Below are 24042 nucleotides of genomic sequence, written 5' to 3' on the forward strand. Positions count from 1 at the left end.
TCAATGCACTAATTACATGAAATTTCATAAAATTTTACTAACTAAAATCCTTAACTAGTGCCCCCTAACTCAACTTTTTTTCGAAAACAAAAAAACAAAAGTGTCCCATCAAGTTATGTTGTGTCCGAAAACTAGAGAACACGAAAAGGTTTTGATTCATACAACAAGCAAACACACATTCATTACTTGTTTTGTTTATTTTCATCATCGATCACTCATTACTTGTAATGGCACAAAGAAGAAGAAGAGTTAAAAAAAGGGTTTGCGTTATTCGTCGTGTTCGTGCTCCTGATGGAAGTGCCTTATTCAAATGGTATATATATGCATTCAATTCAATGATCCTTTTCTACTTTCTTTCATTTTTAGTTTTTTTTTTTTTTTTTTTTGCTTAATATGATTAAATTGAATGTGTATGTATGTAGGCAGTGGAATGTCAAGGACGCCGCCTGCTTACTATGACACTATTCAATTAAATTAATTCAAGCATATGTACAACTTTGACTAAGCGATGACATAAGGAAACCAGCAACTTCCATTTGCCGGTTGGTGAACGTAATACTAAAATATAACCCTTAAAAAAAATACTAAAATATACATGCAATATACTATACTTTTTTTTCAGGTGTATACAGTATACTATACATAATATTATGTTAAATCAAATAGTATACACGTTTGTTCTTGACTTGTTTAACTCATTCATCCTGATTTCTTGTTGTCATGCCCATTTTTTTTTTTTTACTTTTTTTAAAAGTCTTAAAATTACAACTAACAATTGTGTGATTTTATAAAAATTAAGATAGAATACAACTGATTTGGTCACAGTTTGAACCTACAAATTAAAAATTAGAAAAACATACAAAGAGCATAACCATGAAAATGGTAATGACAAATTAAACACAAACCTGAGTTTTTCATTAAACAAACTAGTGTTACTCCTAAACTAGTTGTGAGAAATGTTAAAGATGCCTCACATTGATTATGAAGAGAACTAGCTGTATGAACAGTGAGAAGCCAATTTTTATTGTTCTATACTTTTACTCCTTAATACACAAACAATATCAAGACTTAAAAACAAAATGAAAAACAACTATCAAAGCCTATAATTTACTAAATTTTAATTGATAATTCAAAGAGACTTATTGTCAACTATGAAGTATTGACACTGACACGGACACCAAACATGAAACTAACATGTGTCGGTGTCTGACACCACCAGATACATCTTCAATCTGAAGTCTCGGTTGCTACACTTGCTAACTCTTATATTTCCACCTTAGGTGGACCAGAGTGCCTTCTTGAACCAACTGGAGAAGCAGGGAAAGAAAGCCTCTTCCTTGCAGAAATTGAAGATGGTGATGGTGAGGTTTTTTGCATTACTCTAGACTTTGCCTTTGCTGAACTAGTGAGTGCCATGTAACTAGGAAACACCGGCGAGCTTTCAACGCTTGCATCGTCTCTAACCGATGATCCTGCAATGCTACTATATCTTCGATACCGTTCAGATTGAGCGCTAAACATGCTTCTCGAATCATCAATACTACTTTCACCCTTTGAGTTTGATGGTCTTGCCTTTGAGGAAGTTGGAGGAGAATTGTGAATGGTTTGCCTTCTTGATTTTTGGCTAACCGGGGAAGGTTTGGTATCATAATGAAGAATATAATTAGGCTTCGATGAACACTTAACAGATGTATGATCATTGTGATTCATAATGATATTTTCGGCTTCCCATGGTCGAGTCGCCATCCATCTCTCTAACCAACTCCATCCCCAATGAGGATTGTTTGGATCCATAAATGTTTGGTTTGCAGATTTTGAAGAATTCTTCCATGTTTGCTGTTAGTGTAAACATTATAGTTATTTACACATTCAAAATCACTTATATTGAACCAAAATTTGAGGTAGCATTGGTACCTGATGTGAGAATGAATAAGCCAAAGCCCTCTCTCTTTTGAAGGCAGCTTCTTGCCTTTGCAACAGTTTTGCTTCGATTTGTTCCTTCGACTGCAAGCTTGCATCCCAATCTTCTCCAACCTGTTGTACAAATTTTATATCAGACAAATTCGCAACATGCATTGTAGAAAAGGAAAATATACAAAAAATGCTTACAGCAGCTTGCAATTTCACAAGTTCTTTTTCGTGTTTCTGTTGTAGTTGGCGTTGAAGAGCTTGATTATCCTCGGACATTCGAATTCGCCTTTGGCGAACCTGTGACTGCAATCTTGCTAGAGTTTGCATGCATCTTAAGGTGCTGTCTGCTTGCCGTTTTACAGATTGTCCTTGTACCATTGTCTTCAATCTCACCAAACCTCTCAATGCGCGCAATGCTCTTCTCGCCTGAAAACCGTTATATATGCTTACAGGCAGTTGGAAACAACTATATATACATACAATCTATATTCAGAATAAAATATACTTCCTTCTGAAATTTTCTGAAACCTTTGAAAGGCTACACGAACACTACACCGACACTGACATGTCTCATGTAATAATTCAAAAAGATGATATAATTGAATTTAACCACGTGTGTCCGACACCAAATACACCTTCAGTATGACGTGTAAGTGCTACATGAAAAAGGGCATGATTTGATTCATGTAAGTAATAGTTTGAATGACATTAGGCCATAATAAATAAAAAACAAGACAATCATACCAAATATCCGCGGAACGCTGTCTGAATCTTGATAGCTGCCAATTCTTCCTTAGTCTTTGTAGGGTAATGAGGCATACTCGTGAGACGAACAACCTCGAAAGCAGCCTGAGCCGCAGCAACAGCAGCCCCTGCCGCCGCAGCAGTCGCAAAAGCAAGAGACATTGCTTGTTTATTTTGTTCATTCTCTGCCTCAGTCAATTTAACATCTTCTATTGGTGGAACAGCAACTTGTACTTCTTCTGTTTCCACTTCTAAGTCCTTTTCCGTACTTTTTTTCTTAGATTTCTTGCTTTTCTGTTTTTTTCCCAATGAACACACATAAATGGTTTAAATTAGAGACTGCTATGATTTAAAATCAATTGAAAATTTAGATTTAATTTATATACACAGCCAGTGTAATTGTTTTTTTACACTATCAACCAATCATTACCTATGAAACACGAACACGACACAGACGCCGTCACCGATAATAATTTGAGTAAAATGACATAATTCAGTGTAATCATCGATGTCTGACACCGACGCGTGTCCGACACAAGGACACACCTAATTCGAGGAGTGTTCGTGCTTCATAGATAACCATCAGATCATAACAATCGATTGACTTTAATCATAACTATTTTAAAATTAACAAATATGAATGATTGTGATTTGTTGACAGTGTAAACAAATCAAAATTTCTAAACAATTTTACATGTATCAAAATTAAACACTAAAAAATAATATTTTTGTAGCATATAATAATTAAAAAACCTTGTCTTTTCTGGAATCATGACTAAAAACTTTCTTCACTGCAGAAAACCAACTCCCTTTCTTTCCCATTTGTAATTCCTGTTACTTTGAAAGGCAAAACAAGAACAAGGAAATTAGATCTTAATATAAAACCAACTATCATCCATAAAAAAAAGGATTAAAAGTAATTACATTAACACATTTAAAAACCTCATATTTCAACAAATGCAAATTGTAGTTACTACAAGTAACTGTTAAAAAAAAAAACATAATCAATTCATGTAATTAGTAAAAAAAGAAACTGCCACAAAAACTGCAACATAGCCTCAAAACAGAAACCATAAACACAAGAAACAGATCTATAATCAAATTATTTACTAAAAAATCAGTAACAGTTTTATTAATGAAAAGAATTAGAAACTGAAATTAAAAAGCATACAAAAAAATTGCATAATTTCAGAAAATATAGTAATTAAGTCAACAATGATAAAAACCATGTAAAAATCTCCAATCTTTGAAGCCTTGTAATTATAACAAGAAAAATAAATAATTTTTTTTTGGCAAATGCCATGAGAAAATGAAGAGGAAACCAAATATCATAATCCAAAAGTCCATCAAATCCATATAGTAAAAATCTCTAAAATTAAAGTTACAACAAAAGAATGCAAATTTAGCATGCAATTCCAATATTCAATGGAGAAATGTAGACGAACCAAGATAATAAAATCCAAAATAGTAAAAAATAAATAAAATGAAAATGTGAAAACTAATACTAAACTATAAATAACAAGAGAAATATTTGTCAAATAAAAAAAAACAACAAAAATGATATGTAAAACATTGCAAAAAAATGTAACAAAATACCTTTGCATGAAAATGGTACTAAGATTAGATCTCTGAAAAATGTGAAGTAAGTAAGTTACTTGGTGTGACAAAACAGAATGGGACCCACAAAATGGAAGTGCAATGCAATGACAGAGAGGACAGATCTTGGCTTTGAAGGAAACTTCAATAAGGGAAGAAAAAATGAGACAACTTGTCAATATGAGAAAGTGGGGCCCACAACCGTTGTGATTTTATGTTAGTTAAATAACAGTCAGACCAAACATGACGGACACTCAACAGTTTGATAATGTTAATGTAATCCAACAGCACTAAAATCAATAACGGTTTTTTTTTTTCAGTTTAAAAATTTTAAAAATCAAATTCAAAATTATTTTTCTTAAATATATTTTGAATTTTTGTGTTCACAACTCATGTATTTCAGGTTACACATAAATTTACTTAAAATTTTATTTTTTGAAAGTACTAAAATTGTTCTTTTATATAAATTTTCGAAAAACTTTCATTCATTGCCACTCTAAAATTTCACCATTTTCACCCACAAAAAATCATGAATGTTCAATTAATCTATATAGAAGATTAAAGAGTGAATCAAAACATATTTCATCCACACTCTATTGCATATAAGTAAGTGAATTTCTTTTAATGATGCTGGAGTTTCTATTTTTTTCTTATTGTTCAACATTGATATATTATGCACTCTACAACGACGGATATTTGATGGTGCAACACGCACACGTTAAAGTTAATTCAAATTGTTGAGGTTAATTTAAATTCAGTTTAAGTAAGTATATGTAAACTTAGTTTACATAACATACTTAAACAGTTTACATCTACATACTTAAAATAAGATTACCTAGAATCATTAAACAAGGTTGAAGAGGTTAAAGCAAAATTTAACTTTTAGTATGTACACTTAAACTCAGTTTACATGACCTACTTAAATTGAGTTTAAGATTAAATTATAGCAGAATCAAGTCTTCTCCACCATTTAGCTCAATTTCAAAAGTTGTTTTCTTTCTCTTTTCATTAAATGGACATCATTTAGCAATGACGTGGAACTTGAAAACGCACAATTAGCAGATTCAACAAGTGTATTTACCACCGATGAAGTGTTTGCTACCCGTGCTGATGTATTAAAATGGGTTAAAAAAGTTCGAAAGGAAAATGGTGTTGTTGTTGTCATTTATTGAAATTTGGAGAAGAATGGTTTTGAAAGAGGAAAGAAGAAGAGGCGTTTTTTGGGTATTAGAAAAGGAAGAACGATGCAACGGGTTTGGATGAATTTAAAAAGGATAATTTTGTCATTTTGAGGTATAACAAGAATTAAACAGGATGTAACTAGAAAAATTCATGTATTTTTTTTACTATTTTTGTTTCTTTTTTAAAATATTAGGATATAATGTTTAATAGAGATGCATGCATTGACGATGTAAAACAATTAATAAGAATCTATCATAATGTCGTATAAGTCTATATTAACCGTTTTTTAAAAGTAATTATAGAATACTTAATTCTTATCGAGGTTTAGATCAAATGACATGTCTAAAAATTTACAATAATTTGTAAGTTCTTTGAAAACTAAAAGGAGTATGATGTTCGCTTCAAAGTGAAAATTATGTTTTTTTTCCTCCAAAAATTTAGTTAGGGTTTATTGATACACAACCTTCAATTGTTATTTGAAAAGAAATTGAGTTTATGTGTATCGAAAAAGAGCGGTTGTGGAATATTTGTGGAGGATAATGTTTTGAGTTTAAGTATGAATAACTTTCAACTCTTACGTATGTATACACATAGAGAGAAAACTGATACAAGCACAAAAGAAAGGAGAAGCTTCTCTGAAGAGAAGTTACAGGGAGAATATCTATTAAAAAATAAAGAGCAAGAAAAGTCACTTACAAATCTAAACAGAAGTTACTAACAAATTATTCACAAGAAAATAAAGAGCAAACAAAAAATCTGCATTGGAACTGTCATATATCAATGAAAAAACAAATTTTATAACTAGCCACCGCTAAATTTGTAAACCGTGATGACAATTCGAAGATAATTTGATTTCAAAGGAGAAATTCCATCACTTATAGCTAAATTTGATTTTGATTTCTTAATTGTAATGAAGGTGATAAAACACATTGACAATTGACAACAACTAATGCGTAATGTCAGAAAGATAATTGTTGTGTATTGGAAGATTGATGTGTGCTGCTGTGGAGAGAGGAAAACACCCCACCTTAACAATTAAATTGAATCAATCATAGCCATTAATTATAATTAAAATGATTGGTCATGATTTGGAGTAAGTGTTTAGACTTACTCTTGGAGTCAATGAATCCATATATATATATATATATATATATATATATATATATATATATATATATATATATATATATATATATATATATATATATTTATAGGGCTGCTAACTTACTCCCACTAAAAAACATGAAGGAGTAAGTGAGAAAGCCTACTCCCACTTGCTTTTGACCAATAACCCAAATCTTCATTTTCAAATTAGTTCAAATTAAAGGGTAATACAGTACTTTACTTATTTAAAACATAATTAATTTTCTTTTGTTTTATGGGTTCATGCTTATGTTATTTTTTGAAAAGGAAAACAATAGAAAGTACATATAACCCCACTTGTTTTTTAACCATGGAATTAAACCGGCTTGAACGCAGACTTCATTAAAACTACCAACGAAGCTAGTCATGAATATGTGTCCAGGCTTACGTTCTTGATTGATTTTTTTTCAACAAAATCAATGTTACGTGATCCATCGTTAGATGAGAATAATGTAGTTTTTTTTCTTCTTTTAACAATAATGTGTTTTTAGTAAAGAAAAAATTGATGCAAAACTTAATTCATAATTGAAAAGAAAATATTTTTCCTGTTTGCATCATGTATCATGGATCGTAACGAACTCTAATTGGTATAGTAATTGGTACAGTTAAGCTGGAGATGAAAACAAGGCAACAACGTCCAATTCATGCAGTAAATTGAATTAAAAAAAATTATGTATGTTTAAAAACAAATTTACAAAACTAACCTTTAGTTAATAGTAGATCAAAATGGTAGAGTATGGTTTTTTTGTCAATAGCAAGTGGAAGTAGAGTTGCTAACTTACTCCTTCATGTTTTTGAGTGGGGGTAAGTTAGCATCCCCATATATATATATATATATATATATATATATATATATATATATATATATATATATATATACACTGTGAGAACAAGTTGATACTACAAAACGAAAACATGTATGCAACCAACACAATTATAGTATAAATAATTTACTACTGTGAAAATAATTTGCTACTACAAAACGAAAACATGTATGCAATCCATAATATGTTTGTATCAACATACATAAATACATATTTATATATGGAGATACTACTGCAAAACAAAAATATATATGCAATCGTAATAACCAAACAAAAAAAAAGGAAAATACCGTCATATTTCCCCTACTCTTAATATGAAAATAAAATACAAGAAGTAAGAGTGTATAGTACATATTCAACATAAATCAATAAGTATATGAGTTAACTAATCGTTTGGTTATACAAATTTATGCCTTGGGTGTATAATAGTAGAATTTCGTATCTATTCTCAACCAAATGTGTACATCATAATCATATGTTTTTAGTATACGTAACATTAACTGGTGCTCCTACCTAGAAGCTGAAATTCAAAACAAAAACTAATACACTTAAATCCTCAAAAAACAAAATAGTTGAGGGAATAATTAATTACCTGGTTTAAAATAAAAGTTTTACCCTGTTGAGATTAACCACAAACTGAAACAACAACAATATGTTCCTTAATTTCATGAAGCATAACATTGCTGTCAAGATCCTTACAATGACTGTTTTATTGTCTACATAATATCAGAGATGAGTAATTTGACAAGAGAAATCAAAATTTTCTTATCAAACCATTGAATTTTAAATCCCAAATTCCAAGTTGAAAAAGTTGCCTCTAAAAAATATATGATATTTAACTATACTTTAACCAACATACATGTACACACATACATACATACATATATGAAGAGATTTGTGAGAACTATTTGTTGTATGAAAACAAAAACGTTTCGCAATCTCTAATATGCTAATACTAATATATATATATATGGAGAGACTACGTACTTTGAGAACAATTTACTACTGCAAAACTAAAACATGGATGCAATCCCTAACATGTTTTTTTTTTTTTGACAAGAATCCCTAACATGCTTATATATATATATATATATGATATTACAAAACGAAAACATTTATAATATAAACAATTTACTCCGGTAAAAACAATTTGATACTACAAAATGAAAACATATACTCAATCCATAATATGTTTATATCAACATTCATACATACATGTTTATATATGAAAATACCACTATTAGTCTATTAGAATATTTTACTGCTGCAAAACAAACATATATATGCAATCCCTAATATGCTTATACCAACATTTTGTTGTATGAAAACAAAAACGTTTCGCAATCTCTAATATGCTAATACTAATATATATATATATATATATATATATATATATATATATATATATGGAGAGACTACGTACTTTGAGAACAATTTACTACTGCAAAACTAAAACATGGATGCAATCCCTAACATCCTTATATATATATATATTGTTGTGAGAACAAATTGATATTACAAAACGAAAACATTTATAGTATAAACAATTTACTACAGTAAAAACAATTTGATACTACAAAATGAAAACATATACTCAATCCATAATATGTTTATATCAACATTCATACATACATGTTTATATATGGAAATACCATTATTAGTCTATTAGAACATTTTACTGCTGCAAAACAAACATATATATGCAATCCCTAATATGCTTATACCAATATATATATATATATATATATATATATATATGACTCTTGCAAGATCCTCCATGCAAATTTTTACTGTAAGAGCTTAAGAGATTTCCCTTTTTTTGATTTTTATTGAGAACTTTAAAGAGGGGAGACTCACTACAAAAAAAAACGATGCTTATGTTCCTCAATGCTTACATGCAGCACACTACACAAAGAGCAAGAATAAACTTCTCATAAAGAGCAAGGATATTTTTTTTGAAAGGTCTCTTTTGCTTGCAAACCGGATCATTACCATGGTTATGTTCTACGAGAATTCTCTTGAGCTTCCTGATCTTAAACTTTTTATAATCTTCATTAGGTTGCTGATTAGGACTAGCTGTCCTCTTACCTCTTTTAGTCTGCGTTATAGGACTCATATCCATGTATTGTCCAGATTGTGCCGATCTCTGCATCTCACTCTTCTCTTTCTGACTCACATCTTCTTCAGTCTGTGCTCTATCAGCCAATTCAATCTCCCTTGCAGTTTCTTCAACCATAGGCTTTTTTGACACAGATTGGGCCTTGGCGTTTTCAGATGCTAACTTGCCAGCAACATCCTGCATGTACAAGCACAAGAAGTAAAAGTGTATAGTACATATTCAACATAAATTGATAAGTATATAAGTTAACTAATCGTTTGGTTATACAAATTTATGCCTTGGGTGTTTAATAGTAGAATTTTGTATCCATTCTCAACCAAATGTGTACATCATAATCATATGTTTTTAGTATACGTAACATTAAACAGTGCTCCTACCTAGAAGCTGAAATTCAAAACAAAAACTAAATACATTTAAATCCTCAAAAAACAAAATAGTTGAGGGAATAATTAATTACTTGGTTTAAAATAAAAGTTTTACCCTATTGAGATTAACCACAAAGTGAAACAACAACGATATGTTTTTTAATTTCATGAAGCATAGCATTGCGTTCAAGACCCTTACATACATACATATATGAAGAGACTTGTAAGAACTATTTGTTGTATGAAAACAAAAACGTTTCGCAATCTCTAATATGCTAATACTAATACACATTTATATATATATAAACATGGATGCAAAACAACATTCTTATATATAAACTACGTACTTTGAGAACAATTTACTACTGCAAAACTAAAACATGGATGCAATTCCTAACATGCTTATATATATATATATATATATATATATATATATATATATATATATATATATATTGTTGTTAGAACAAATTGATACTACAAAACGAAAATATTTATAGTATAAACAATTTGCTACTACAAAATTATAACATATACTCTCAATTTACCAAACATAACTTTCTTCCAGTAAGATAACAACAACACCAACCACGTACCAGAAACAACACAATCCAACAACTAGTTCAGAAAAAACCAACAACAACAATAACATCAAATTCGGCCATAACATTGCTAAAAGACCAACCAATTATAGTATAAACAATTTACTACTGTGAAAACCATTTGCTACTACAAAACGAAAACATGTATGTAATCCATAATATGTTTGTATCAACATACATACATACATATTTATATATGGAGATACTACTGCAAAACAAAAATATATATGCAATCCCAAATATGCTATTACCAACATATAATATATATATATATATATATATTGATACAAAAACTTAAGACAGTTAAACCATAAAAAACAAAACTAGATTAAAGAATAATTAATTATCTGGTTTAAAATAAAAGTTTTACCATGTTGAGATTGACTGCAAACTAAAACAACACTGATATGTTCCTTCATTTCATGAAGAATAACAATGCCTTCAAGATCCTTACAATGAATGTTTAGTTATTTACCTAATATTCGAGATGAAGAGTTTGACAAGAGATATCAAAATTTTCTTCTCAAAACATGGCATGGAATTTCAAATTCCAAATTCCAAGTTTAAAAAGTTTTTCCTAAAAAATACATGGTATTTAAATACACTTTAACTAACATAGATACACACATACATCCAACATACATATAGACACACACATAAATTACATATATATATAGACACACACACACACAGACATATACACATGGATTGTGGTGTTTGTGGTACGTGGTTAGTGTTGTTGAGATGTTATTGGAAGAAAGTTTGTTTTGTGATGATGTTTGGTAAATTGTGAATTTAGGGTTTCTGCACTTTGCCAAAAAATTTCTCCCCCATACTGATGAATTATGTGTGTTTATATATGGACTCAATTCTGGACATTTGTGGTTAAGTTTGTACTGAAAATTTTAGGGTTTTTAATGTTGGCCATTTCTGAAAAAACTAGGTACAAATTGAAAAAAAGACCAAAATGCCCTTAAATGGGTATCCTATGATGATTTTCTGGATATATTTTGGACTTTGGACAGAATGGACTAAAAAAAAAGGATAATTAAAACTGAAAAAAAAGAAATCAAAAATTTTAAAAAATAAATAAAAAAACAGAATTAATAAAACATAATAAATAAAACTAAATAATAATAAAAAAATAAAATTATAATAAAAAATTAATAAAAAACTGTTGCCTTCAGAACCAATAATGAGGTATTTTAAAATACCTCTCTTCCGAAATTTCGTCTGAAACCACGAAAAATCCCGGCTTAAAAGGCGAGTAAAAACGGGTAAAAAAAAATGGGGTAGGACAACCTCGTTAAAGCAAATTGGAGAATGGTTTTGAGACTAAAATTGTGCAAATAGAGAGTGGTAGTGGTTCTAAGAAAGCTCTAATTAAATTTCAAACCCCTCAAAATGCTAAAAGTTTTAATGCATTTGAAGAAGAATCACTCCATTTACAGGTTATGAAAAGTTGTAAAATGACGCGTGCTACGTCATTTCAAAGTCCTTTAGTTCGTAGATTGAAGAGTGGCTTTGAGAATATAATTGTGCAACCAGATGGTGGCCGGTAGTGGTACTAAGCAAGCTCAAATTAAATTACAAACTTGGGGGGGGGGGGGGGGGGGGGGGGGTTCATTATCCATTTCCAGTGATGCCTTAAATTGTGTTAGGAGACTTCTTGGTGACAATAATTTGGGAGATTTCTTTGAAGGAGAGGATTCAAGTTCTCGTCTTTGGATATGAGATAAACTAGCACACTCACTTCCTTTGTTGAAAGAAGGGAGAGTAATAATGATCCTTATACTCCTTTGGTCCATCAAATGACACCAGAAAGCAATCAAAATCACATTACAAATAGTTTCACATACCCTTTGTAGCCTTCTAGACAAATAAAATTTTCAAATAAGCTACGTCACCATGAAGCTAATGAGAATAATTTAATCACGAAATTTGATGATGTTGTAAATGAAAGTGATTGTGGATGAATGAAATTTAATAGTTATTTTATTCTTTAATTAAGATTAATTTATTTATTTATTTTGTCGAAAAGCTAGGTCTAACTCAATCAGAAAAATATCAAAATTATTTATTTGGTTTAGTGATTTCAGAAACTATGATATGATGAATCTATTATTCAGCTAAAATATTTTGCGGGAAAACTAGAAAATATAATGAATGAAAAAAAAAAGAAAGAAAAAAAAATGGGAGCTGAACAAACGGGTCAAAGAAATCAAGCGTGAAACCCCTCCCATTTACGAAGAAGAAATGACGACATGGGAGATATTCTCCGATGCCGATGCCAACGTCGATGATAAAAATTACAAGTGGTGGAAAATCAACACTTCAAATGATGTTATTAAACCTTTAACCCCTCCCATCACCTCCCCATTTCCTTCTATGATCTTCTCCTACACGCTTCGACCTCACACCTTTTCCAACCTCAAGGTACTCCCATTCTCATTCTTGAATTCATTAAGCATATAATTTAATTTATTTTTTATTTCTTCATTTTATAATGATCATGATAACAATTGATTAGTATTAACAAATGTTATTCTTTGTGTTACCGCAATGGCCCCAAATATGTTATTTTATAATGATTTTGATTTCGATTATGAACATGACAATGATTAATAAATGGATGTTGGTACTAGTGTAAAATACTGCTACTATATGTCCTAGTTGATAAATACATGTATAACTAATGGTCCATTTGGATTAGGTTTATTTTGAGCTTATACAAATAAATAAATTTTTATATTATTTTATATGTTTTCACTAACAAAAATTGTTTCTTTATAATCTGTTTTTTCATAAACTATGTTTACAAATTTATGAATAATACATAAAAGTTTATTTATTTGCATGAGCTGTTTTGCATAAGCTCAAAATAAGCCTAATCCAATCGGACTCTAATTGTAGTTTGGTTTGAAATTTTTAATGGTTTAAATTTTCTTTTCACTTCAGGTTGTATCAAAACAAATTATAACTCACTTTTTACACATTTTTTTATGTTGAAGGCAATCTACATTTAAACTGAGTCAACTTGAACCTGGTTTATGAATCAAAGAAGTTGAAGTTGAGCTAAAAATTAAGTTTGTTTACTAAAATGAGTTGATCCTGAGCTATATAAAGTTCGACTTGTTTGCTTTATAACCAGATTCAATTGTACATAATACTTACTTATGTGATTTGAGCTCACGAATTGAACCTAACAAGTTGAACTGAGTTGTTGGAGAACTTAAAATGACTCGACTGATGTGAGATCGACTCCAATCATTTTAAGTCATAATTTTCTTATAACATAAAAAATTTGGGATCATGTGCAGTAACATACCCTAAACAACATCCTCAACGCCCTAAAATAAAATAATATATTAACTAGACTCTTGACCCGCGCTATCGCGCGGATCTGTTATATACTATTGATCAATATATTTTGACTACAATCAAATCAATAAATTTGAAAAATAAATTATTCTATAATATTATGCATCATTGATCAATGCAGCAAACATGAATTTTTATATAAGAAAATCAACTATTACAACAGTAAAGGCCATTACAAATATAAATTAAACTATATTGTGTTTCAAAATGCAACCTAAAAAAAGTCCTCTAATAGTTACTTTTACCGATACACGTCAAATAAATTATTCTCTTTGCCTTGACCGAAAGAAAAAAAGTTATTTATGCCACATTTTTGCCTCTGAATGCTTAACTGCTCCAAATTGCACCATGAGACTAAAAAACCAATAAGATTTCAGTATAGTTTTGAATTAGTCCCCCACTCAAGCTTACAACTCCACTTTTTTTTCCATGTGCATCAGCCAATCTTAAATCAGAGCATGTGCGCGAGAGGGCTGCTTGACAGAAATTGAACACTACAAAGATCAAACAATAAAAACATCATGGATGATACATGTTATGCATGATACCAGAATGTTTAGTGATACATCAAAAGAAGTCGATGTCTTTGAGCAAATTAACAAATGAAGAAAAATTCCTTCTACATGTTTTTCTTTTGCTTTCATCCTAAACATAAAAAAAAATGCTAATTTGGCACATCATTGTCTGCTAGATTAAGTTTCAAATTTCAATGCAAATAGTGGATACCTACTTTCAACTCCAAATCTATCCCTAGCTAACTTTTATAATCAACCTGTTGGAGCTTAAAAAAACCATGGTAAAATGAGTTTATAGTGAGCTCCAAAGTAAGATTCTTGTCCATCCTAGCTTGTATTATAGCATTCTTTGAGTTCAGTTGATACACAATCATGTGCATACAAAATTCTAGCCACATCATCTATTTCAAGAACATGTAAAATAGATTAAAATCATAGAAAGAAAGTTACAGAGTAAAGAAAACCATGTTAAGCCATGGTTTCTTTAGATTGAAATGAATAATATAGCAAGGTAAGGTACCTCAAAAACAAAGTTATGTGATATATCCTTACTCCAGCACCAGCAAGGTAACATTGAGTTGCATTGATGTCTCTATAAGGAATGACCCTTTTATTCGCACACCAATCAACAACAATGTCATTCACATCAGAACGATGATCACCATCAACATCAGAACCTGATATTACATGAACAAATGGAACATGAGTTTACTTGGCGTAATCAAAATCCAAGACTTGCCTCATCTGTAAAGGCTTTTCAACCAATGGATTAAGGCCATAGTCATTGCAATTTCATAATAGAAATATTTTAGGAAAACAATGAGAGTAATAATCTCCTATTGTGACTTTTGAAGAGACGTTCACTCAACAAACAAAAATTGTGAGTTACAATAGATTGGTGTTTATTCTGAATAATGAGTGTGACAATTTTCTCTTGTCTGTCACTATCCAATTAATCAGGAAATCAATTGTCTAGCAAAAATTTAGAGCATAAATTAAAATGAGCTTATCAAATACTAAAACATTGATTTAGAGATTTAGCATTAAAAAAAATTAGAATTCGAGCTTGACAGAGCATAATCAGAGAAGTCCATTGAAGCAGTAGACACAACAAAAACAACACAGCTGTATAAAAAACAACATGAATACTGAGTCATTGAGCCACTCGGAGAATATAACATTGAGCCTTGACATATGATAAAAACATAATATAGCACCAAAAACTAATTTTTATTCAGTAACATGATCATAAAAATTTGCTTCCTACAGACTACATTACCTATGATCGAGCAACCTCGATGCCACCTCTTCCGTTGCACAGTTACTACCCTCCTTATGCAAAAGTAGACTATGTTGCATGAAGAACAACCACAGAAATAAAAAACAGTTAAGGCATAATGAAATAACAAAACGCATAATTACTTATTTTCATTTAATTATTAAAAAAATCTAGACTAAAGCCATCACCAATAAAAAGCTCAATCTATTGAGATCCCAAATAGGCAGCCACCACCAAATTACTCCACAAAAAAAGTACAAAGGAGAATTACAAAAGAAGCTTCAAGAAAGTAAATACAGACTCACAAACAAAACACATTAGAATCGAACGGAAACATAATTTCAAAAAGAATTCCATTTAGAAATATTTCAATATAGTTGTATCATATTATAAGAACTGATCAATGGTACCACAAAACATAATCCTTCAAAACACCATATTCTTTAATATTTATGGAAAGGTCCAATTCCTTTAATATGATTCCACAAACTAAATACTTCTTTAGGTTTCATGTTATGAAATTCCCAATGAATGAGTTCAATTAGGCCAACTCCAAAATTAGAATTTCAACAAACTGAAGTACACTAAATAAGTTATTTCTAATATATAAGCTATGAGCTGTTTTGATAAGCTGTCATGCATGTAATTAAACTGAGTTGAAATCCAAACAGAGGGTAAATGAATCGATTTAGAGAAACTGACCATTGATAATCAGCATGTTTCACACCATTTATTGTAACATAAGGTTCAGTGAGAACATTAGCTTTGAGAGATTCCCTGAACAACTTGGTCAATTGCTTCCTGACACTCGCATGAGCATCTAATTTCAATATACACAGAAACAAAAATCACCATCATTTATTTCATTTTACAGAAATAAAAAATAATCGAAACCCAAAACAAAAATATTTGATTAAATTTGGGAGTTGTAAATTGATGAACTTACTTATCATATTGTATCTCTCGTTCAGGAATACCTGAAAAAACGCTTGTAAAACTGTTTGACAAAGCTTATAAAAACAACTTACAATGTGTCCATAAGCTGTTTTCAGCTTATTTCATAAGTAATTCATTAAATCTTTATCCAAACAGAATTAATAACAATTTGTCTCCACTTGGGCATTTCATCAAACATCTTACAAACAAAACGGCTCATGATCATAACATACCAAGAACATATAATCAATTAAACAGGAATGAATATGAGAATCGAAAGAGATGGTTATGTACCCAAAAATGGTGGAGAAGGAACCATCGATTTCCCTCTTATGTCAGATTCACGATCCAAACTTGGTGAGAGGGAAAGTGGGAGAGAGAGCTTCTCCGTCGGATCCAATCCCCACCTTTTCATCGCCGCAATAAACTCCTCCATCTTTGCATTCCCCTCAAACTCATCCCTAAATTCCTCCACCACAACCGTATTCACCGCTGCACTTGCCACCGCCGTCGAAATCGCAAGCGTCTTCTCCATCTTATTAATCTTAATACTCCAATCCCTCTGTTTCGGACCAAAAATCACAACGACGACGCCTGAGGTGGAAGGAGAGGTGGATTTGACGTCGAGAGTTGATTCGCCTATTTTTTCGCCGGAGAAGGAGACGAGTGGAAGGGTGGCGAGTGTGCCGAAAGTGAATTTGAATGTTAGTTTGAATTTGGAGTGAATTTGAAAATTGGATTAGAGATGAAAGTTGGGGAAGGGTGCAGAGGAATTGTAATACCAAGATGAAAATTTGAAAATTGAGTGTGTGGCAGACAATTCAGTTGAAGGAGAAAGGAAGAAAAGAAGAAAAGGTACAAAGGAAGCAGAGAGGAAACGTGTGAGAAGAAAAGGTTCTGAGATTTTGACTTTTGTGCACCGTCCACTTTATCAATTGAAGGGCAATGATGTCATTTTGGCATTTTCAAACTCTAAAGTTTTGGCTCCAAAAGGGCTTGCAGGTTAAAATGTGAAGGCTTGGAATAGGGTTTGGCTAGGGTTTGCTAGCAGACCTGCATTCCATTTATAATATTAAGATGAATTTGAGAAAGAAGTACTGTTGAAAAAGGTGTGATGAAGAAGCATGTAGGAGAAGGTTGTACATAGAAGAAAGTGGAGCGGTGAAAATAGGAATGAGATGGGGTAAAGGTTTAATAACATAATTTGAAGTGTTGATTTGATGCCACTTGTAATTGTTATCATTTGGGTCGGCGTTAGAGAATATCTCCCGACTCCCATGTCTTTATTTCTTCTTCATTATTTCTCGAATACGAGCCTTTGGTTCTATGAACACGTTTATGTTCGGGTTATTGGCTATCTTTCTCGAATATGAGCCTTTGGGTCCTTGAATTCTGCTCTTCTCCCAACAAGTTTTGTTCGCGCACAACTGAAATGCCGAAAATACCTTTGCGTTAGTTAACTAACGCAAGTATTTAATTCTGCGCAACTTAACCAACGATGCGTTAGTTAAGTAAAACAAGTGTTAAATTTATTGTAATTAATTTGTTCACTTTTATTCAAATTTATTTATTTACTTATTCTAATTAATTTATTTACTTTATTAAAATTAATTAATTTACTTTATTCTAATTTATTTGTTCACTTCATTCTAATTTATTTATTTATGTTATTCTAATTTATTTATTTACATAAAATAAATATTTATTCAAATTTATTCAATAAATAAATGTAAAAATAAAATAAAGAAAAAGAAATTAACTAAATTAATATTTATTCGAATTTATTCATTAAATACAAAATTAGAAAATAAAAGCAAATATAAATAAAATGAAGGGTTAATTATGTTTTTGGTCCCTACAAAATTGCGACTTTGTAAGTTTAGTCCTTACTTAATTTTAATAGCATTTTTAATCCCTACAAAAAATTTCTGCACTCAATATTAGTCCTTACTCAATCCAAATTTGTTTAATTTATGCTTAAACTCTTAAGTTTTTCAACAATTTTTTACAGGCGTGTTAAGAACGTTATTAAAAGGTCCTCCGAAAAATATCGCAAAAATTTGATTTCTACGTCCATATTTTTGTTACTTATATCTTAAACTTTTGTCTTTTTAAAAAATTCATATTTAATTTATTTCATGTTAAAAAATTATAGATTTTAGTAAATGAACCTTTCATAGTGTTCTAAACTTGTATAAGAAGAATCGTTAAAAAATTTAAGAGTTTAAGGATAATTAAACAAAATTTATTTTAGCAGGGACTAAAATTATAAGTAAATTTTTTTTTTGTAAGGATTAAAAAAGCTATTAAAATTAAGTAAGGACTAAATTTAGAAGGTCGCCATTTTATAGGGACCAAAAACATATTTAACCCTAAAATGAAATGAACAAAATTAATACATATAACAACAATAATTGATACATTTATTCGAATTCACTAAATCTACTTATTTTCTTTTTACCCTTTTCGGCTAAAAAGTTCTTTTTACCCTCTTGCGGTAAAAAGTGATCAACCTTGGGGTAAATAGTGAGCAGCCTTCTTGGGGAAAATACATCATCAACCCATGGGCTAAATCTCAATCGGGCTCTTTTTATACCCCAAGAAGATTCTTTTTACCCACGGTAAAAAGTTTTTGAGGGTGAAAAGAATCAAATATAATTTTATCCCATGGGTTGATCACTTCCCCCAAGTCGGCTACTCACCATTTACCTCAAAACGGACCACTTTATACCTCAAAGGGGTAAAAAGTAACTAGAGACTATTGAAAAAAAAAGAAGAGAAATAGAGGGAGAGAAAGTGATATGGTGTGAGGAAACAGGTAAGTATGGAGGGGTATTTATATGTGGGAATGGTAGTATAGATTATAACAACCATAAATGTGGTCAAAAAAACGTGTAAACTTGGTAAAAAAACGTGTAGATTGAAGGTTGAAAAGCTGACCAAAGTCCAAAAAACGTGTGTTTTTGAGCTCTGAACAACCGGCCAACATGATGGGAAATTAACATAAATATGGTAACACACCAATGTGCAGCGGAAATAGAATTCCCCAAACTTGCAAGAATCTATGAGGAGCAACAACAAATAAATGGTAGCAGTGAAAGGTAAATAAAAAACGCAAGTGAACACCGATATTTTAACGTGGAAAACCCCTCAATGTAAGGGTAAAAAACCACGAGTCGTCCAGACCAATGAAATAGCTCCACTATAATCAAATATGGGTACAAGAGAGTCTCAAAAGTGATGCACAAACAGTGCCAACAACTAGCCAAAACAACAAAGCTTACAAAAGAGAACAAAAAGATGAAAATACCCTAAAATTCTGCTTCAGTGCCTGGCCGATTTCTCTCAGCTCGGACCTTGTTTCGACGATCCGAACGATGAAAAGGTAGACCCAGGTGTTGTGAACCTTGTATCCAAAAATCAGCCCGATCCGACCGTTAACGAGTGAGAAATCGTTGTTTTACTGAGACAGATTTCAGAAAAAACGGGAATTGCTTTCTCTCTTCTTTTCTCTCTTTTTGGTGGCTATATTTCTCACAAAGACACTCTCTTCACAACCCTAATATGACATCTCTCCACTTATATAAGTGAGACATAATGGGCTAACATATTTGGGCTTTTCTCCACATAGGAAGGGAGCCCAATACCCAACACAACATGCGTGAGTTAACTCGCGCCCATGTCAGTGGTGCGTGACTTAAGTCACGCAGAGCTATAAGGTGTGTGAGTTAAGTCACGCGGCGCGACTTAACTAACGCAGTGGTAAAATTGGCAAATCAACTGAGCACGAGTGAATTTTGTTGGGAGAAGAGTAGAATTCTGGGTCCTTTTATCTTGTTAAAAAAAAACAAATGAGCCTTTGGGTTATATGTGGCAACACAAATTTTTGGTGGTTTAAACGTGGCAACACAACTTTTTGCATTTTTGTAATTAAAAGATCAAGTAAATTACCTTGTGTGAGAATAGGATGATCCGCCAGTTTTGACTGGTATTTCAGTTTCTTCTTGACCTTAATTGTTGGTTATCTTCTTGAAATAGATGAAATGCAGGTTCAGTTCCTGGTTCAACGTCAAGAAGTCCAGTCCGGTTTTTCTGCACTCAATTCTCAGACCCCTTAAAAAAAAATAATCTCTACTACTAATTTGTTGGTTTATGAAAGAAATATGAGAGAAAAAAAGTAATGAAAACGAATAATTTGTTGGTTTATGAAAGAAATATGAGAGAAAAAAAGTAATGAAAACGAATATATTGGAAGAAAGAAATATGTTTATGACATCACACTCACTTACAAACACTTCACTGCTCTATAAACAGGGCTAAAACATAACTGAAAATAAAAAAGAAACTTTCTAAAATTAATGCCCTTGAAAACAAATCATAAATGAAAACAACTCAATAATGTCTCTTAAAAAACTTATTAGTAATATCATAACTGAAAATACTAAGGCAGTCTCTGCATGTATGATAGGAAAAAAAAACATTAATGATACATTTGTATCGTAAAGTGATTTATAAGAAAAGACAATTTTTTTTTAAAAGGGACTTATTATAAAATACATAGGGATTATTTCCCAATAGGTTGAAGTAGAATGATTTGGCTATTATCTGCCCCTTAATCAAGTGATTTTGGAACCGATTGTTGCTAACTCGACAAATAGCTGGTGCAAAATAAATTGATAGTTTAATCAACCCTCGACTGGTGATTGAACAAGGCTACCATTTCCAAATGGGCTTGGAGGCTGTTATAGGACCTATAGGAAGTATTCGACTACCAATTATGTCATAATCAGCTGACCTGTTGACCACTCGGTGAACGACTATATCAGTCCTTGACTAGTGGTTAAATCAGAACTCGGCTGACGACTAGGGATAAAGAAAGATCAGGTCAACCTACAAGAGCCTACGACCTAGCCTACGACAGGCCAGACCAGACAAGTTCTTTCACTTAAATAGAAAAGACCTAGGATTTTTTTATAAGCCTATTTAGCTTAAAAGGCTACGCCACATGCCATTAGAAAAACCTCTTAGGCCTATTAGGCCAACCTCTTTAAATAAATATGAATAATATTATTTATTATTATATTATATTTTGTACTTTGAATTCAATTATAAATTTGTTAACATATTCAGTAATTTAAGCTTATTAACATATATTAATTTTTCGCACATTTAAATGTATTATTATAAACTATAATAGAAATATGATGTAGTATTTAGTCAAGTTATCTATAAATTCATGTTAAATACCAAAAGAGAGTTTATCTCATGGACATATTAGTTCACTAGTCTATTTACACTTAGAGCACATTACTTCTTTATAAATGTTGATATGAAATAGGTTTTTAAACAGGTTAGTAGACCGCACAAGCTTTCAGAAGGTCAGACCCAGGCCTAAAAAGTAAGTCTATGACAGACCACGGGCTAGTCTTAGGCCTTAAAATTTTCAACATGTTAGATTTATATCTTGCAAAGCCTAACTCGATCTAGCCTATTCCCACCTATACTGACGACTAAACATGGCTACCAAGTCCAAATGGTCTTGGATGTTGTTTTTAGGTCTTATAAGGTCGTGGTAATGTTTTATGAGAGTCTAAGAGGCTGCAACATAGATTTGACAATGTCCAAAGGCCTCATAGCCACTTTCCTTCATATGTGGCATGATAAAGGAAATGGTTAAAGAGAAAGGAAAAGAGATAAAGATGACTCCATTGTTAATTTGAATGGAAAAAGATGGTAAAACATCCTCCCTAAAAAATAGAATGATGGAGAACATGAGTGGATGTCAAAAGAGAACTCATCTATAAAATTAAAAATTTACCCTTAATTCGGTCGTGTGAGCAAGATATCAGCTGCTTAAGTCCATAACATTCACGAAGAGTTATTCCCTTAATAATAGGATGATGGAAAAGATGGATAACTAATACAACTCTGCCAACAAAGTGGTTTTAGGCTGTAGCTCATCTTACAGGGTAATTACTTACATTAGTGATGTTAACCATACATGATATAAAATGGTAGTCTGTGGACCAAAAACATGGTAAGCAATGCTAGTGTTGATTGCTTAGTTATTCTAGGTCTATAAATATCCCATTGTAAAGATGATTCAAGTTACACACATCAAATAAAAAAAAGTCCTTACATATCTTTATCGTTTTCCTTTAACGCTTTTCTTTACTTTATTTTTACTAGCGAAAAGATGAACACTCACATGTCTGTCTTTCCGCTCTTTTTACTGCGTTAATGTTTGAAAATTATGAACTGTGTTTTTTTTTTTTTATGAAATTTTGATTTTGATTGAAACTAAAAATATGGATGTTTGTTGCTTTCAAGTTATAACAAAACAAACTAACCATGATTATCTATCTCAATGATAACAACAATATAACAAAAAAATATAATCTAAATTCTTTTTTTTAATGACGTCAACAACAATCTTTATTATAGAAAAAGTTGTTTAAAAGTATAATTGAGATAATAAAAAAGTAGAGATAAATATATGCATCTAGTTTGTTACACTTTTTAAATGATAAAGGAAAAAAAAATCATCAGACATACATATATTCATATAGTGTTTATTACATTTTTTTAATATTAAATTTATTCTTATCTATTTGTTACATGTGTTATTTGTAGTGAAAATTGATGACATTTTTGAAAAGAAAAAAAATCAATCCAAAAGAGCTGAAATAAATTATTTTCTTTATATATAGTATAAATGTCTTCTTAGATATCATAGTTCACTCTTTTGGAGTAGTCTAGGAACATGCAGCTAACAAACAGAGTCCCTTTCTCCACGTCATCGCTTGATCTAACAATGGGATGAACAATCAACCTACATATTATTTTATCAACTAAGGTGGAACCATAAATCAACCAATTTTGCACAATGACAATAGTTTGTGATGATAATGGGTATCTTGCAAATCACATCCTTCCTCGGAGAAGTTATAACATGGGCAGATGCACCATAAAGCTTGGCGTGGCTATAGCCATACCAATTTTTTTTTTCTTCTAAGTTTGTTTATGTATGAAGAATGTCTACAAGAATGAAGTATTAGAAGAATCTTACAACTTATTTTTTTTTATCAAATAGCAATTATTAGGGTTACAAATGGACTTTGGTTGATAAAATTAGTTCAAATATAACTACTAAAACTATAATTTTGGGTGAAATAGTACATAATATTTAATTTTATTGGACAAATGTTTTAACACTATTAGTTTATTTTATTAGTGAATATGAAAACACGTATTGTCATATTCATTAATTGAGGCGACGACATTGATGGGTAAAAAAATATACACCAACATATACTAATTAAAGTAAAAAAATATACTAAGTAGTGATCCAATACACATCCACCTTTCTTGGATGATTCTACATGAAAAACTACCAGTGAAAAATGAACTTTTTAAAAAAGGAATAAGTAGTGATCCATTGTGTG

The 24042-nt window shown here is 31.0% G+C and overlaps 2 protein-coding genes across 11 annotated transcripts; both read right to left on the reverse strand.

The window, feature by feature from the left end:
* Positions 1–893: 893 nt before the first annotated feature.
* LOC146914112 (protein IQ-DOMAIN 3-like) lies at positions 894–4448 on the reverse strand. Of its 7 annotated transcripts, none has more exons than XM_085717029.1 (6): positions 4252–4448; positions 3409–3492; positions 2656–2949; positions 2110–2337; positions 1915–2034; positions 894–1836 (listed from the first exon to the last, which is right to left on the reverse strand). In XM_085717029.1, exons 2-6 carry the CDS (start codon positions 3475–3477, stop codon positions 1264–1266), a joined length of 1284 nt encoding a protein of 427 aa, XP_085573155.1. In that variant the 5' UTR covers positions 3478–3492; positions 4252–4448; the 3' UTR covers positions 894–1263. The 7 variants fall into 7 exon arrangements, with proteins under 7 accessions (XP_085573155.1, XP_085573156.1, XP_085573157.1 ...); XM_085717030.1 differs by having other exon boundaries at positions 3409–3486; positions 4252–4367; XM_085717031.1 differs by lacking the exon at positions 4252–4448 and adding an exon at positions 3580–4241.
* A 9491-nt stretch (positions 4449–13939) lies between these two features.
* LOC146914113 (uncharacterized) lies at positions 13940–17490 on the reverse strand. Of its 4 annotated transcripts, XM_085717035.1 has the most exons (5): positions 16892–17489; positions 16364–16481; positions 15662–15730; positions 14903–15059; positions 13940–14783 (listed from the first exon to the last, which is right to left on the reverse strand). In XM_085717035.1, the coding sequence occupies exons 1-4, from the start codon at positions 17130–17132 to the stop codon at positions 15053–15055; spliced, it is 435 nt and encodes a 144-aa protein (XP_085573161.1). In that variant the 5' UTR covers positions 17133–17489; the 3' UTR covers positions 13940–14783; positions 14903–15052. The 4 variants fall into 4 exon arrangements, with proteins under 4 accessions (XP_085573161.1, XP_085573158.1, XP_085573159.1 ...); XM_085717032.1 differs by lacking the exon at positions 16364–16481 and having other exon boundaries at positions 13940–14361; positions 16892–17490; XM_085717033.1 differs by lacking the exon at positions 16364–16481.
* Between the last annotated feature and the right edge of the window lie 6552 nt (positions 17491–24042).

This window comes from Medicago sativa, chromosome 6, assembly GCF_051527215.1.
Source record: "Medicago sativa cultivar Bolivia chromosome 6, Bolivia_mono, whole genome shotgun sequence".
Lineage (NCBI taxonomy): Eukaryota > Viridiplantae > Streptophyta > Magnoliopsida > Fabales > Fabaceae > Medicago > Medicago sativa.